The sequence below is a fragment of the Atta cephalotes genome, assembly GCF_000143395.1.
Source record: "Atta cephalotes unplaced genomic scaffold scaffold00032, whole genome shotgun sequence".
NCBI lineage: Eukaryota > Metazoa > Arthropoda > Insecta > Hymenoptera > Formicidae > Atta > Atta cephalotes.
The window spans coordinates 3,612,962-3,627,738 of NW_012130096.1; the positions used below are offsets into that span (position 1 = coordinate 3,612,962).

Sequence of the window (14,777 nt, forward strand, 5' to 3'; positions counted from 1 at the left end):
CAGTCTCAGGTTTCAACAATAATGTCTGTTAGTACAACCATTTAAGATATCCTTCATATATGAACAATGATTTGGTTGGTTTGATTGCACCACTTATCCCAACTCCTCGCTTGCATTTTCTAATGACTGGTTATACTCCACTTACAACGGATGAAGAGGTATCTGATGATTTAATTATTACTATTAATTATTATTATTTCATATTTTGTTAGAATATGAAATGTAAAATACTTAAAATATTCATTTTATAATATTTTCTGTACAACAATGTCTAATAGTTAATACTTTTATTTACGAAATGATGAATTTTATGATATGGTACACTTAGAAAAAAATTAATTCTATTTAAAAATATAATTGCATATTACAATTTTGTATATTGATGCATTTGCAAAAAATTAACATCAGAAAAAATCAAATATTTTTTTTTTTACAATATTTAAAGAAAAATTATATTTCTGCTCAGATTATTAGAATATCAATTTAATAATCAATTTATTTAATTAGAATATATCACATTTGATGTTTAAACATGTCTGTATAATTTTGTAAATTATTGGGAAACAGGGTGCGTCTGTGAGAAAAACATCTGTCTTGGATGTAATGCGACGATTGTTACAACCGAAAAATATGATGGTTTCTACAGCATTAGACAGAAATGCATCTCATTGTTATATATCCATTTTAAATATAATTCAGGTAATATTTTAGAGAACTTATTCAAGAAATTCATTTGTTAATTTGTTATGTCCTTATATCAAAAGCAACTTTATGCTTCACACATAATTATTTTGAATAGGGTGAGGTGGATCCGACACAAGTGCACAAATCATTACAAAGGATTAGAGAGCGAAAACTCGCGCAGTTTATTCCTTGGGGTCCTGCTAGTATACAAGTAGCTCTTTCACGAAAATCTCCTTATATACAAAGTGCACATCGCGTGTCTGGTTTGATGTTAGCTAATCATACTAATATATCATCGGTAAGAATATTGACTATTAAATTCTCAAAACTTATCGTCTAATGGATATATCACAGCACAATATATAATATAATACAATATATTCTATAATATTTGAATTTAAATATTGATAACTGTGTTTCAGTTGTTTGATAGAGCCTTACAACAATATGACAAATTACGTAAACGCGAAGCATTTTTGGAACAATTCCGCAAAGAAAAGATGTTCGAAGATAATCTCGATGAACTGGACAATTCACGAGAAGTTGTAGACTGTTTAGTGAAAGAGTATCAGGCTGCGACTCGAGTCGATTATCTTAGTTGGAATCCAAATAAGGCAGATACATAAGTTTGCAAATAATCAAACCTTTTTATATGTTTTCAGTTTTCATTACGTTTTACATCATTATACTTATGGTTGTATATTTGTAGAATATTTGTAGGATATTATCACAATATTCATTCTCACAAAAAAATATTTGTTAATATAATTAATAGAAATGGTTTCTAAATATTTTAAATTATGGATTTCTAATTGAGATGGTAACAAAACTAATTTATAAGTTTTATTATAGTTAAGGCTCCTGAATAGTCGCCGTGGCCATATAGGATTGTGACGTCACAAGCGAGAAATAATACGTTAAAGTTTCTTGCATGACATTTGTAAATAAAGAGAATTATAAATAAATATAAAGGCATTATAAAATATAATTGTTCAGGAGTCTTAAGTAACCGCTACTTAAATGCGCACCTTAGTATTCTTCAATCGTTTATTCATTTGTTTGAATTTCTACACTGTAAATGTATTTCTTTTTTTGCGTGCATAACTAGGGGGTAGAACAGCAATCGTAATAAAACCTGTATGGCCAGGTAATGAATGAGAGTGAGTAACTGTAAGAAGTTTTTCTTGTTTTTCTTTTTCGTTCTTGTGAATATCTTCAGTTGTGTGCTATAATAGAATAATTAAATTTTTCATTTTTATATTCAGGTTATTCTTTGAAATTTATTCAATGTTTTTTCAATGTCTTAAAATTTTTTCTATCTATTAAAATATTTTACAAAAAAATATACTAAAATATAAAATTTTACAAAATTATAAAATGTTAAATTTGATATTTTATATGTCATTAATCCATTCAAATATTCAATATTTACATTGATATACTATAGTTTTAGATGAGTAATTGAATATTATTTTAATTTATTTTATTTGTATCATATGCAATTAAAGATTTTTCACTAGTAACGATAAAGTATACCAACCTTGTGTTTCAAACATTCCAAATCTAATATTGGCAAAAGCTTGTATTGAACATTCATTTCTCTTTGCAAACATTCGTACGTATGTAATTCTATAAATCCTTCACAAATTAGTTTTATGCAAGTACGTTGAACTTGTTCAATACAAGGAGAAAAGAAACACAGTTTTCCACCTGTTGGATAAAAATTGTACATCATACATTGTACTATAATGAATGTAACACTTACAATGCTATATAATACATGTATTATATCTTCAAATACGCTTATATGTATTAATGTAATTCAAATTACATATATCTGTGCAGATATTAAAATACTCATCCTAGAATATTTACTGTTAATTAAAATTCTTTATAAATAAAAAAAATTAAATTTTTAAAAATTCACCTGCTTTTTTTAGAGCAACTGTAGCATGTTCTACAGCTAACCATGGATGTGGAAGATCTAGAAACACTGCATCGACTTTATGTTTTAATTCTTCTCCAAATCCTTCTAAGCAAACGTCCTTTTCTTTCAAAGTTACAAAATTACTCAAACCATGTTTTTTAAATTCTGTGCTAGCAATAGATACACGTTGTTCATGAAAATCGAATGTATATAAATGGCCACTTGGACGTATCACTCGAATTAATGCGTGAGATAAAGAGCCACTACCAGTACCTAAAATTGAATAAAGCTATTTTCTTTCGAATATATGCGTGTATCAGCATAGCATATATGTGCGTATGACGTACCTGTTTCAATTACTATACTTCCTGGTCTAAGTTCCATTAAATGTATAATAAAACTTATATCTGGACTATAGATAATTTGAGTTCTATGAGGTAGTATCAGTGTCCAAAGTTCTGGCGTTGGCTGCAACACATATGCCCAACCTCGAGTCAACTCGACTTTTGAACCATATTTTTGTCCGATGAGTGATATGACTCTTAGTGCACCATAGGCAGTATTGAACACATTATCTATGATTTTGCCCTTTTTATTGGAAATTTTTGCTTTTACTTCCAGAGGATGCATGTTATTTGGATTTAAATATAAAATAACAATATCTCCATCTTCTATAACTTCCTTAATTTTGTTGAAACTCATTTCGTAATTATTTAATTTTCTTCAGCTCCAATATTGATAAAATTATGCTTATTTGATGCGTTTTTTATGGAAAACGAAAGAATCTGATAAAAAATGTATAGAATCATTTATACTTCGTTTATATCATAATTGATTATTCCCTTTTCTATTTGACGATTATTAATCAATTCTTACAGCTTACGGCTAGTATAAATGATTCTTACTGCTCTGCCTGCAAAGCAAGATATTAATTGTTAAGCTAATGACTGTACAGGTTAAGAAATCGGCGTTGTATCAAAATCAAAATACCATAGTTGCAAGCATGTGTTCGGCTTGTTTGCACTTTTTGCACTTAAAATGAGATAGATATATATTTGGCGCTGAGAAGAGAGAAAGCGAAGAAGCTGAGTGAAAATGATGGAATTCCATCATGGCTGTAAGATATGTTCAGGAATTAAGCCTTGAACACAATGAGTAACATAGACAATAGAACAGAGAATAACAGATTTTAACTTATCAGAAACCATGCATTCTAGTATATAGAATTTCTGATAGGTAAAATCTCTTATTCCCTATTCTCTCTCTTTCTCTCTCTCTCCTGTTGCTTTAAAGCTTCATGTATACAAATAGGAAACAGAGAATAAGAATTTCAGAATAAGCTTATCAGAAATTGTGTATTTTATAGTACAAGGTTTCTGGTAGATTGAAATTTTTGTTTTCTGTTGCCTGTTCCCAATTCTTTTGATTGTGCTGCACCATTGGAAATGTGTTTCATCATGAGCTAAGGACATATAAATTGTACGTACCAATACGCGAAATTATTATCACTAAAAATTCTAATATTGTTAATAAATACAATCAAAAGTGACAGAATAATAAATAAAACTAAAATTTCCTTTCAATTTGATTTTACTTTATTTTCAGATTTAACATGATACAAAATTTGAATCGATTCTTGTTTGACAAAGGTTGTTTCAAATAGACGTTTTAGCATACATAACGTGAGTACGTATGCATTAGTCGAATAATCCAAAACCCATGTCATCGTCTTCTGAGTCTGATTCTTCCTTCTTCTCTTCCTTTTTCTCTGCAGCAGGAGCGTCAGCAGCTGCAGCAGCTGGAGTTGCTACAGCAGCGGCAGCAACAACAAACTTGCTTGGATCCTAATAAACAATTCCATTATTCTTAATAAATACTTCTCGGCCAATTGCAGAGTAGAATATCTACATTATGTTTAATTCAGACTGCACTTTCGTGCGATATTTCAACAACAATCTTGACATGTCAATGGGTTCAACTATTTCTAGCTCTGACACGTGAACCAAGATCTTTAGACGCGTAATGTTTTCATCATTATATTCATTCAATTAGAAACTATGAGATATAAGGTATAAATTCATACCTTAACGTATTCCTTGATAGTAGTAGCTTCCGCAAATTCAACCTCAGTAACAGCAGCAACAGCTAGCAAGTTCTTGAAGCCGTTTACAATACTATGTGGAGCGCTAGCAACTGTAGGATAACCAATCATCAAGCAAACTGAAGCTAGATTTGCGACTCCTGCCATGAATTTTTCACGTAGATCTTCAGGTTTGATGTCCAAAATCTCAGGCGCAAAAATAGTACCAGAATCGTACACTTGTTCAACCAATAATCCATAAGAAAAAGGTGAAATATTCAGCATGTTCAAAAGCGTGGCTTCGGAAGCTCCCACCTTATCACCAGGTTTGAGGATATGAACATCATTCTATAAAATGTGATATCCAGTTATTATTATGTAGTTATTATTTATGCAGAATGTGTAAGACAATATTAAATTTTAATAAATCACTTACTATTATTTCAATAGTACCCTTAGAAATCTTAGTCGGTATACTCAAAGCTTGGAAAAAAGAAGTTTTCTCAGGACCAAGTCCCGTGTTTTGTGCAGGAATGATAACGCTTAAGGGTGCAATGGCTCCTGCCCTGGCTGGAGCACGTACTTTATTTTCCAGCAGTTTGTCTCTTACTTCAATCAAATCACCTCGGGTGAAAACAAACCCAACATTACCACGAATGTGAGGCAGTAATTTCTCTAATGCTGCGTTGCGTTCTATATGACCGCGAATAGCTTTTCTCATCATGGTATTTTTGCCCATCAGTACGACTGCATTTCCACGCAATGACATACGAATCTGTTGCATTTGCTTTGAGCCGACATTGTCCGCACCCACAATGAAGCATTTAGGAAAATCGTCTAATAGTTGCTAATATTTAACAAAAATTATTCTAATAAGTATTTTTTTAATTATAAATTTTATAAATATAAAAATAAAAGTTATATATAAAAAAAATACATATATATATGTATATAAATTATATTTATAAGCAATTTATATGTTATTAGGTTATGCATATGAGATTATAGAACTAAACAATGAATATAAAAGAAAATACTTACAACAAGTTTAGTGAAGTAATTTGACTTCCATGTTGCTTTATCCTCCCTACCCATCTTGAATAGTGTGGTAGGGATACCTTATGGGAATTTAAGGACTAAAAATGGTTAAAGATTGAATTTAGATAATGTAGAAAAAATTGCTATTAATAAAAAATGATATTAATACATTTTTCAGATGATAATAAATACACGAAATATACTTTTCCTACATATTATTCAGAATTTCACAAGTTTATTCTCGTGAGTATTTCTAAGTCTAATGTCTCAAATTTTCAAACGCATAATTTTCTTATCAATTTACTGCATACTTAATTAAAGAATATAATGTAATCAACATGGCACATGTTCTGATGCTAACGAACTTTTCATAATCTAAAGGCACATGGTATCAATAACTTCATTTCGGTATAATTCAAAATAATTATATTATATTCAAAATAATTATATATATTATAATATACAACTTTTATACTATTTTTATATAAAACTACAGCATCGTAGATCGAAGATGAATAATACAAATTAATCATTAGAGTGATATTGTAGAAATAACGAACCGACAATTCTACATACCTCAGCAACGTGCTGCAGCAAAATAGAGAAGGAAACGGAAGTCACGGTCGTCTCGGAAATAAATGTTGTAGCAGTGCTGCAAACTCATGGTCGCTTGCAATTAAAGTAAGTTAAAGGCCGGTATTCATAATCGAATCTTAATTCAAGACCGTCTCAAGTACAATCTTAAAAAGTCATGAACCAATCAGAGAGCTGTAGCGTCTTAAGACATTCCTTAAGAGTTTCCAGTTTTGAAATAAGAAACGGAAATAAGAACGGACTACAAATACCGGCCAAAGTCACTAGATAAAATACCGTATCAAAAGAAGGCGGAAGAAACTATACAACCAATGGCTGCGTTCAACAGAGAAAGCAGTTTTGCAATGAGTAAAGTTCTTCAATACGATTGGTTTATACGTTTACATCTATAAGGAAGCAAAAGCAAGAACCAATCGTATTGAAGAATTTTACAACATTTGTAAAGTTGCTTTCTTGGCTAAACGCAGTCAATTACAACCAATCTTGAAAGCTCTTATTAGAACAGACATACACCATGACATCACATTCATTTTCGATTTTATCGACAATTTCGCAAAATAGATGTGTGTAGATCTAGTTCTCATATCACAAAAATGAACGTTGATGAGTAGAGTGTTATATGAAAAACATTGAGATAACCATTTTCAAGTTTTTTCTGACCTGAGACGTAAGGAAATGTGCTGTGCTGACGCGGATGACTATCTCGTTGAAGAGTTGCTGAGAATATTGATCTAGGTAAATAACTTTGCGATTTGGGCACGTGTGACATGATATGAATTTGGAAAATTACCGGAAAAATTTTGAGAAAAGGTTAACGAGAGAACTTACATCTTCGCATTTTTAGGTATAATCTGATCTGTGGATCCATATCTTATCCTGAGGTATTTATCTGTTTCTTATTCAGTTCTTTTGATACTGAAGACGATTTTGATTACACTATGATACGGCAAATAAAAATGGAACCAGAAGCGATATTTTCTGAGGATGATCTCATAGCACAGCTGCAACAGGAAAGTTGTTCTGATTTGGAGGTCGAGCCTAGTTTCTCATTAGAGAATTCCCTGAATGGAGATTATAATAATGAAGGTGTTATAATGCAGCACATGGACATTAGGGAGCCTTTGTCCGTGTTAAGGACTCTCTTACAGGAAAGGCTTTCTTTAGATTTAAGAAATTATTCATTTTGGTTACAAAACGCACAGATGGTAAGGGACAAGCATAACATAGAATGTTCTAGATCTCTCTTACAATCTCAACAACCATTATTGGCTCCTAACATCACTTTAAAGTGAAAGTTATATACTGAGATAACGAGATTATAATAATTTTTAAATGTAAAGTGTTTTAAGACTGACTAATTAAAATATCTGAAATTATGGAAATTTGTGCACCCTGATGGTGTATAGATATTTTCAAGCATCAATTCTGTTCTTGAAATTAATAATAATAGTTCTGTACACACATGCTTTTACTGTTGTAAAATATGTTTATGCCTTAATGAACTTGTGGATAATTTAAATGGTTACCTTTAGTAACTTAAGTAGCTCTCTTTTAGAAATTATTATAATCTTGATATATACTTTTGATATTAAGAGAAATAATCCTGTTTTTGGACACAACAAATCTTAGTTTGTTTAATAATATGTAAATTTTTGCAAATATATTTTTTCTACATATTTTTTTATAAGCGCCAATTTTGTTGATATTATGATTTTTATTATAAAATTAAAAACTGCTATTAACAATTATCACGAGAGATCTAAAGTATCCTATATATTTTTAAGTTAATATTTCATTTATTGTATGACAAATTCTTCAAGTATTTGTTAATTGGCTACAGAAAGAGGTTCTCTTCGAATTTCTAGAAATTATATCTATCTTCTAACCAATCAACAACAAACTTGAAAAATTTATCGTATAACAAATGAAAGATTAGTTATATTTTATTTAGCCTGAAGTATATTTTTTCTGGTTGTTACAATAGTTGGAAAGCCACAAGAATCTGGTTGATCAATGCGTCCAAGGAGAAGGACTGGTTCAGATTAATGTACAAATAAAGCCAATGCAGAAACGCATCAATATAGTAGACGTTCTTAAGCCAGCAGATGATTTCATTGAAATTGTAGAAAATTGTATGTATAAATGCATATGCTTATTTTTTTGTCAAAACGATTTTACTTTAATAAATAATATTTTTGTTTGTAGTACCGGTGACTACTGCTCTGGAAAACAAATCAAATGTCATAAAGTGGATGATAGATACGCAGTACAAAAAGGACCAGGTAATTAAAATGCTTTTAATGTAAATTATTGTAATTAAAATATTATTTTTATGTATGTGAAATGTATCTCATGTGATTAATATTTTATTTTATAAATCAATATGTAAAAGAAACGTGATTTGCTTTGTTTATATACAACATTTGTTTTATATAGATTTTTGTGGTTTAAAAAATATTTAAAAAAGATTTAAAAAATAAATTTTACATTTACACAAATTTTTTTGTCTTCAGTAACTAAATTCATTTTGATTTTCATGATTGATTTTTATGATTTGGAATCCTGCGTTCTTAAATGTAGAGGAATATTTGTTATATTATAAGACAAGCTTTTTTTTATTATTAATGTATTTTATTAATTTTTTAAATTACAAAATATTTTTTTGGGGAAAAAAGGAGCGATTGAAAATACCAAATGACCCAAGAGAATGGACGGAAACCCACGTGAAACATTGGCTGCAATGGGCTGTTAGACAATTCAATATACTATCATTACGTTTGGCTGATTGGAATATTACCGGAGAGCAATTATGTAACCTTACAATGGAGGAATTTCATGCAAAAGTGCCTCTTGATCCAGGAGATGTATTTTGGACACATTTCGAACTTCTTAGAAAATGCAAATTCGTTGGTATGTTTATAAGAAGTAGCATTACATGGTTTAATAAAATGGTTGGACTTTATTTTATATTTCTTTAACCAATTTTTTTGCTGTTTTCTTGCAGCTATTGTACAAAAAGATACACCGGATTTGTCCAATGAAAGTGTTGCAGAGAAATCTATTAAAATACGAAGTCATCAGAAAGTAACAAAACCGAAAACTACCGTAAATCAACAGACACGTGTAGTTAACGTACCGTTAGAAAATGTCGATCCGACTTCCATTACTATTGCCAGTTCTAGTCGAACCGTTAATAGCGGCCAGATACAGCTGTGGCAATTTTTATTAGAACTATTAACGGACAAAGAATATAGGAACGAGATTCAGTGGGTAGGAACTGAAGGAGAATTTAAGCTTAATCAGCCAGAAGTAGTGGCGCAATTGTGGGGAGCGCGAAAAAATAAGCCGTCGATGAATTATGAGAAACTGAGCAGAGCGCTTCGGTATTATTATGATGGCGACATGATTTCTAAAGTTCATGGCAAACGATTCGTTTACAAATTCGTTTGTGACTTAAAACAGTTATTAGGTTACTCAGCGGCAGAATTGAGTAAACTTGTCGAGCATGGAAGATTGAATAAGCTTATTGAGGAAGGAAGATATTTCTGATAAATCATTTCAGGAGACACGGTAGTGTCTCGACGCAAGACATTGCCATGCTCCTTTTTTTCGATTACAATTAATAATAAAATAGCTTTTATTGCAAGCATTTCATCTCCACTATTATTTTAATATTATTTTAAATATTGTATATATGGAAAAAAGCTCTGCAGTATATTACTATAATACATTACAGTAAAATCTCTTATCAAGAAACAATCACTTTTGAGATAGTCTCTTTTATTGATTGGATATCATTACCGCGTTATATTTCTTCATTAGCTATGAATTTCTTTGCGCGTCTTTCGAATTAAGTTGATGACTTTGTGAGTATCATTATTTCATAAGCAAGCCATGAAAAGTTCAATTTACTAATATTTATGTAAAATAAATTTTTGGTATAAGTTAGAAGTGTTTATTAGATCTTGTGTATACAAGCGTGAATTATAAGGTAATATTAAGATTCGAAAATTATTTGTGTGTGTGTGTGTGTGTGTGTGGCGCGTGTGTGTGCGTGTGTGTGTGTGCGCGCGCGTGTGTGTATATATATATATATATACACACATACAATATATATATGATGATTATATAATATTTCATTTTACGTATTTCATTTAGCGTTATGGATTTACATACGGACTTTTCTGAGGCATTTATGTTGTGAATTTATATATATGGATAATATTGTATGATACCTTCATATTCTTGTTAAAAAAACATTCGAGATTTGATTTTGACTACGACCAAGAACTCAAGGTAATGTATTATAAAGTTAAATATGTCGTCCCGTCGATTTAAAAGAAGCTTGTATACAACAGGAAAAACAGTTGTAACAAAGTTGTTAAATGTATTTAGTCAATATTGATATATTTTTTTATTATCTAGATTAATGTTAATATGTAAAGTTCTAAGGCCATCAAAAAATATAAATGTTTTATAAAATGTGCTTCGATAAAAGACGTGATAAAAACGAAGACGATATTGTAATCTAATTCGAATAAACGACGCGCTTTGTAAAGAATGTAATTGATGTATTTTTTTTGCATGATTCTGTCAGTATCACATGGATAGCGTATTCTTCGTAAGTTCTTTAATTCTTATGTAAGTTGAAAGTGGAACTATTAAATTTAAGATTTCTTTAACGTATCTAATGATTTTTGAGATCGATGTCGTCTTTCTAATTCGAAATCATCTTTCTACTTTGAATAATTTTTTATCTGATTTTAACGAACAAAATATAAGAATTCTATCTGGTATTTAATACCAATTTATAATAATTTTATTCTTTCTGTATTTTTTGCAGCTGAATAAAATATTCGAATTTAAAGGAATACAAGCGGATACTGAAAGAGAAACCAATGTAAGTTTCCGTTAAGTCTAATGAAGAGTCAAATAAACATTCGTTCTCTCAATCACACAGCAATGCGGAGACGTAAAGAAGAAAAGGAAAAAGAAAAAAAATACGCAGAAATACGTGCGGCGCGGCAAGTTGAAACGCGACGACGTTTGTATCTCTGTTGCTAGGACTGACTTTTGATCGGCAAAAGGCAGCACTCATCGCCAATACCAGAGAATCTAGCCTGTGAGATATCGGACGCGACGTCACAAGTTAGGGTCTCAGGGAACCGGCGACGCGGCAGGCTTTACAATCAGCCCGCCCGCCATTGCCCTTTTTTTCTCTCTCTTTCTCCCTCTCTCTCTCTTTCATTCTCACACACGCACCACTCATTCCCTTCATCTCACCCTCGCGCTCCGTGATCATTCCGCCCTTTCTCTTTTGCAAAGAGGATCTTATGCAAATTCGCGGCTGCCCTGGACAGTGCGTCGCGAATTATTATCTCGAGATCTCTCAAAGAAATCGTGGCGACAAAAGTAAAGATCGAGAAAACTGTTTCGTCGAATTTTGGTGAGTCGCGCTTTGGCCGAACTCCCCAGTCTAGCTCGAGCAGAATCACTAACTGAATCTAAGACCAGTACTCGTAATCAGTTCTTATATTTAAGAACCATCTTAGTAGTCTTGAGACGTGATCAGTTAATCACAAAGTGATATTAGCATTTTGAGACATTACTTTAAAATAAGAACGGACTATGAATACCGGATTCGCGCTTAGAAAACGAGAAACGGAAATACCAATGAAGGGACAGAAATACATTTCTTGCACTCGTTACGCAATTATAACGAAGAGAGAATACATAGATGGATTTCAAGACGAAAGGATTTCTCTCAAAGAAATCCTACGCACTTGTTTCTTTCTCAATATACGCTACTCTCACGCGCACGCATACGGAAAGAACGAGTTTGCTGAAGTATCTAAAAATTCAGCTGCAAATACAGATTTGAAAATAATTCTGTTGGACCATCAAAATAATTATTACTTAGAAATCTCAAGCAATGTTACAAAAAGTCTTGACATTCTAGCAATCAGTTCCACATAATTATTTTGATGCCGAATAAAATTATTTTCAAGTCTGTATCTAGCTAAATTTTTAGATACTTCAGCAAAATGTTCTTTCATTGAAAAAAAATTTCTGGTTGGAAATGGATGAATCAGAATATTTTTAAATTTATTATTAGAATTCTAGTTGAGATAACCGGAATTATAATTGATGCAATATTTCTGATATCTGATGATGAAAATCTATTAGAATTCTTATTTTTAGAATATAATTATATCAATCAGAATTACAGTTATCTGAACTAAAATTCTAATAGACAAGAAATTTCCGATTCATCCATTTTTCAAAATTACTATTCAATCCAACCAGACCAGTGAATTTTTTCTCAGTGAATTCCCATATGCTGATGACATACACACATATGTCCGTACGCATTTACACCAAGAGAAAATGTCACGCGCGCGCATTCGCGTAAGGCGCAAGACCTCGCCAATTTGTACATTCGAGAAGGAATTTTTAAGAAAAATAAAGAGAAGTCATTCCCTCCTCCGCGGAGAGATTCCTCGCGGCGCGGATGTCTTGGGAGCGGTTCCGTGCAGTGCCAGCAACGTTGAAGCGCCGACGACTGGGAAAGTTAGCAAGTTGTACAGTGGACTTCGTATCTCGCGAATTTCCATTCCCTACTATACAACCTACTACCTCACCCAGACGTCGTCGCGGTCGGCTCCTCCTCCTTCGTTCCTGTCGCTCCATGTATCCGCCGTTCTTCTCCTCGCTCTTAACTCGCCACCCGACCGACTTTTCGACAGGTCGTTTCGTCTCATTTCCCATTCACGCTCAACTCACCGGGCGAATCTCTCGCACGTTTGATTCGGTGCATCCGCAACTTGCACCGAATTCGTGACTCGCATCCATTGACAATATACAATTAAATATACAATTATCAAGTCGATACAATATCATATCAATAGTTATTGTTAATCATAGTTACGGACTCACAATCTTTTTTTTTTTGAGATCTGTTTTTTATTGTTGCATTGGACTCTAGTGCATAGAACTTTCCTTCTCGCTTTTGCGAAAATATCAAACATATATTTATTTCACTTTAATCCTTATAGAAATTTATTGACTAATTTAATACTGAAAGACAGTAATTAATTACTTAAGTATTAAACGCACTGTGTTGTTCAATACTTCCAAATAAATAATTAATTGTTGTTTCTCAGTAACAAGTTATTAATTTTTTCAAATTTATATGAGGAAAGTTCAAAGAATGTACACTATAGTTCAACACTATAAAAAACAAACAATTTTTGATTTTTACAAAAATGGCCTGCCGCACAGAAGAGCCTCAATACTTCCGGATCTCCTGGGAGGGAGAGGCATTTGTATTACAAAATATCGCTTTACAATATATCGTACATAAAGATAATGTTTTTCATCGGCGCAACGACAGAAGGTTTGATAACTTCGTAGAGTTAATCTGCTTAGACTGACGTTATTCCTTAACTTTAACGGCGCACGTCGATTATACTTTAACGGTCAGCAGATGCAAAATGTGGTGCCCTTTTTCACGTGCCAGGAAATTACTCAAGAAGACTGTTGCTGATAACCGGAAGTGTCGCGCGAGCGTTTGGGGGGAATGGAGATTGGTAGCGATGATGGCGGTGATGATGCTGTGGAGGATGGTGTTGATGATACTGCATCATCACCACCACCACCACTAGGATGATGGGGGAGGAGCAGGATTCCGTCGAAAAGATTTAACGCCGGCCTGACTACATGTACCGGTAGATAGGAGCTTGCGGTATGCATATAAAAAAGCCCACAAGTTCGGATCTACGGGTTAGTGTCATCAAGTATAGCCGATAACTATCATCGTCCCCCGGGATCTATCCGCGTAGAAATCCTGATCCAGAAATCCTGGGAGACCTGGTCCAGCGCGTCCGAAGGAGTCTGGTAAACCGGTGGCGAACCTGTGGAGATGCAAATTGATATTAGCGATCGGTATTTACTTCGCTGTATGGGAAAAATAGTTTTGCTGAAGTATTTGAAAATTTAGCTAACAGATAAAAATTTTGTTTGGATCATCAAAGTAATTAGGATTCTTAAACTATTAGAATTTTTAAACTCTTCAGAAATTTAATACTAACTACAAAACTGAAAGACAGTAGTTTATTTATTTATTTTATCAAAAGCACTGTTGTTTAGTATTTCAAATAAGTAATTAATTACTGTCTTTCAACAATACAAATAATAAATTCTTCAGTATTAGATTATTTCCGTAAAGATGGTTGCTAGAATTAAAACTTTTTTGCAGCATTATTATCAATATTTAACGCTGACAAAAGTGTTCTGATTAAACTATCAAAAGTCTAACAAGAATGAGAATATTTTAATAAGATCAGAAACAGAATTTCTAGTTAATTTTGGTGACCAAATAGAAATCATGATTATCCAGAAATTCTATTTGGTCGCATCAAAATGTGATTCTTGATCCCTTTTGTTGATTTAAAC

General features: G+C 32.2%; 4 protein-coding genes across 4 annotated transcripts in view; 2 read left to right on the forward strand and 2 right to left on the reverse strand.

The window, feature by feature from the left end:
* Positions 1 to 1,310, forward strand: part of LOC105621311 (tubulin gamma-1 chain-like) — a 2,143-nt gene extending 833 nt beyond the window's left edge. The window contains 5 exon segments of the mRNA XM_012202773.1: positions 4 to 37; positions 40 to 158; positions 568 to 699; positions 800 to 982; positions 1,107 to 1,310. Coding sequence (XP_012058163.1) covers positions 4 to 37; positions 40 to 158; positions 568 to 699; positions 800 to 982; positions 1,107 to 1,310 — 672 coding nt within the window.
* A 441-nt stretch (positions 1,311 to 1,751) lies between these two features.
* Positions 1,752 to 3,313, reverse strand: LOC105621251 (tRNA (adenine(58)-N(1))-methyltransferase catalytic subunit TRMT61A). The gene is made up of 4 exons (XM_012202721.1): positions 2,959 to 3,313; positions 2,612 to 2,884; positions 2,225 to 2,394; positions 1,752 to 1,910 (listed from the first exon to the last, which is right to left on the reverse strand). Exons 1-4 carry the CDS (start codon positions 3,311 to 3,313, stop codon positions 1,752 to 1,754), a joined length of 957 nt encoding a protein of 318 aa, XP_012058111.1.
* An 870-nt stretch (positions 3,314 to 4,183) lies between these two features.
* LOC105621252 (60S acidic ribosomal protein P0) lies at positions 4,184 to 5,786 on the reverse strand. Its single transcript, XM_012202722.1, has 4 exons — positions 5,733 to 5,786; positions 5,128 to 5,538; positions 4,695 to 5,039; positions 4,184 to 4,455 (listed from the first exon to the last, which is right to left on the reverse strand). The coding sequence occupies exons 1-4, from the start codon at positions 5,784 to 5,786 to the stop codon at positions 4,309 to 4,311; spliced, it is 957 nt and encodes a 318-aa protein (XP_012058112.1). The 3' UTR covers positions 4,184 to 4,308.
* A 1,309-nt stretch (positions 5,787 to 7,095) lies between these two features.
* On the forward strand, positions 7,096 to 9,872 carry LOC105621253 (DNA-binding protein Ets97D). The gene is made up of 6 exons (XM_012202723.1): positions 7,096 to 7,133; positions 7,228 to 7,528; positions 8,308 to 8,455; positions 8,529 to 8,605; positions 8,999 to 9,233; positions 9,328 to 9,872. The coding sequence occupies exons 1-6, from the start codon at positions 7,096 to 7,098 to the stop codon at positions 9,870 to 9,872; spliced, it is 1,344 nt and encodes a 447-aa protein (XP_012058113.1).
* The last annotated feature ends 4,905 nt before the right edge of the window (positions 9,873 to 14,777 follow it).

Coding starts and splice junctions, on each gene's coding strand:
- LOC105621252 (XM_012202722.1), bottom strand. CDS start 5,786: ATGGGTAGGGAGGATAAAGCAACATGGAAGTCAAATTACTTCACTAAA. Junction 5,539..5,732: donor ATTACTTCACTAAACTTGTT/GTAAGTATTTTC, acceptor GTTAAATATTAG/CAACTATTAGACGATTTTCC. Junction 4,456..4,694: donor CTATCAAGGAATACGTTAAG/GTATGAATTTAT, acceptor ATTGTTTATTAG/GATCCAAGCAAGTTTGTTGT.
- LOC105621251 (XM_012202721.1), bottom strand. CDS start 3,313: ATGAGTTTCAACAAAATTAAGGAAGTTATAGAAGATGGAGATATTGTT. Junction 2,885..2,958: donor AAGTATAGTAATTGAAACAG/GTACGTCATACG, acceptor ATTCAATTTTAG/GTACTGGTAGTGGCTCTTTA. Junction 1,911..2,224: donor TGGAATGTTTGAAACACAAG/GTTGGTATACTT, acceptor ATTCTATTATAG/CACACAACTGAAGATATTCA.
- LOC105621253 (XM_012202723.1), top strand. CDS start 7,096: ATGAATTTGGAAAATTACCGGAAAAATTTTGAGAAAAG. Junction 7,134..7,227: donor CGGAAAAATTTTGAGAAAAG/GTTAACGAGAGA, acceptor TTTCTTATTCAG/TTCTTTTGATACTGAAGACG. Junction 9,234..9,327: donor TAGAAAATGCAAATTCGTTG/GTATGTTTATAA, acceptor GTTTTCTTGCAG/CTATTGTACAAAAAGATACA.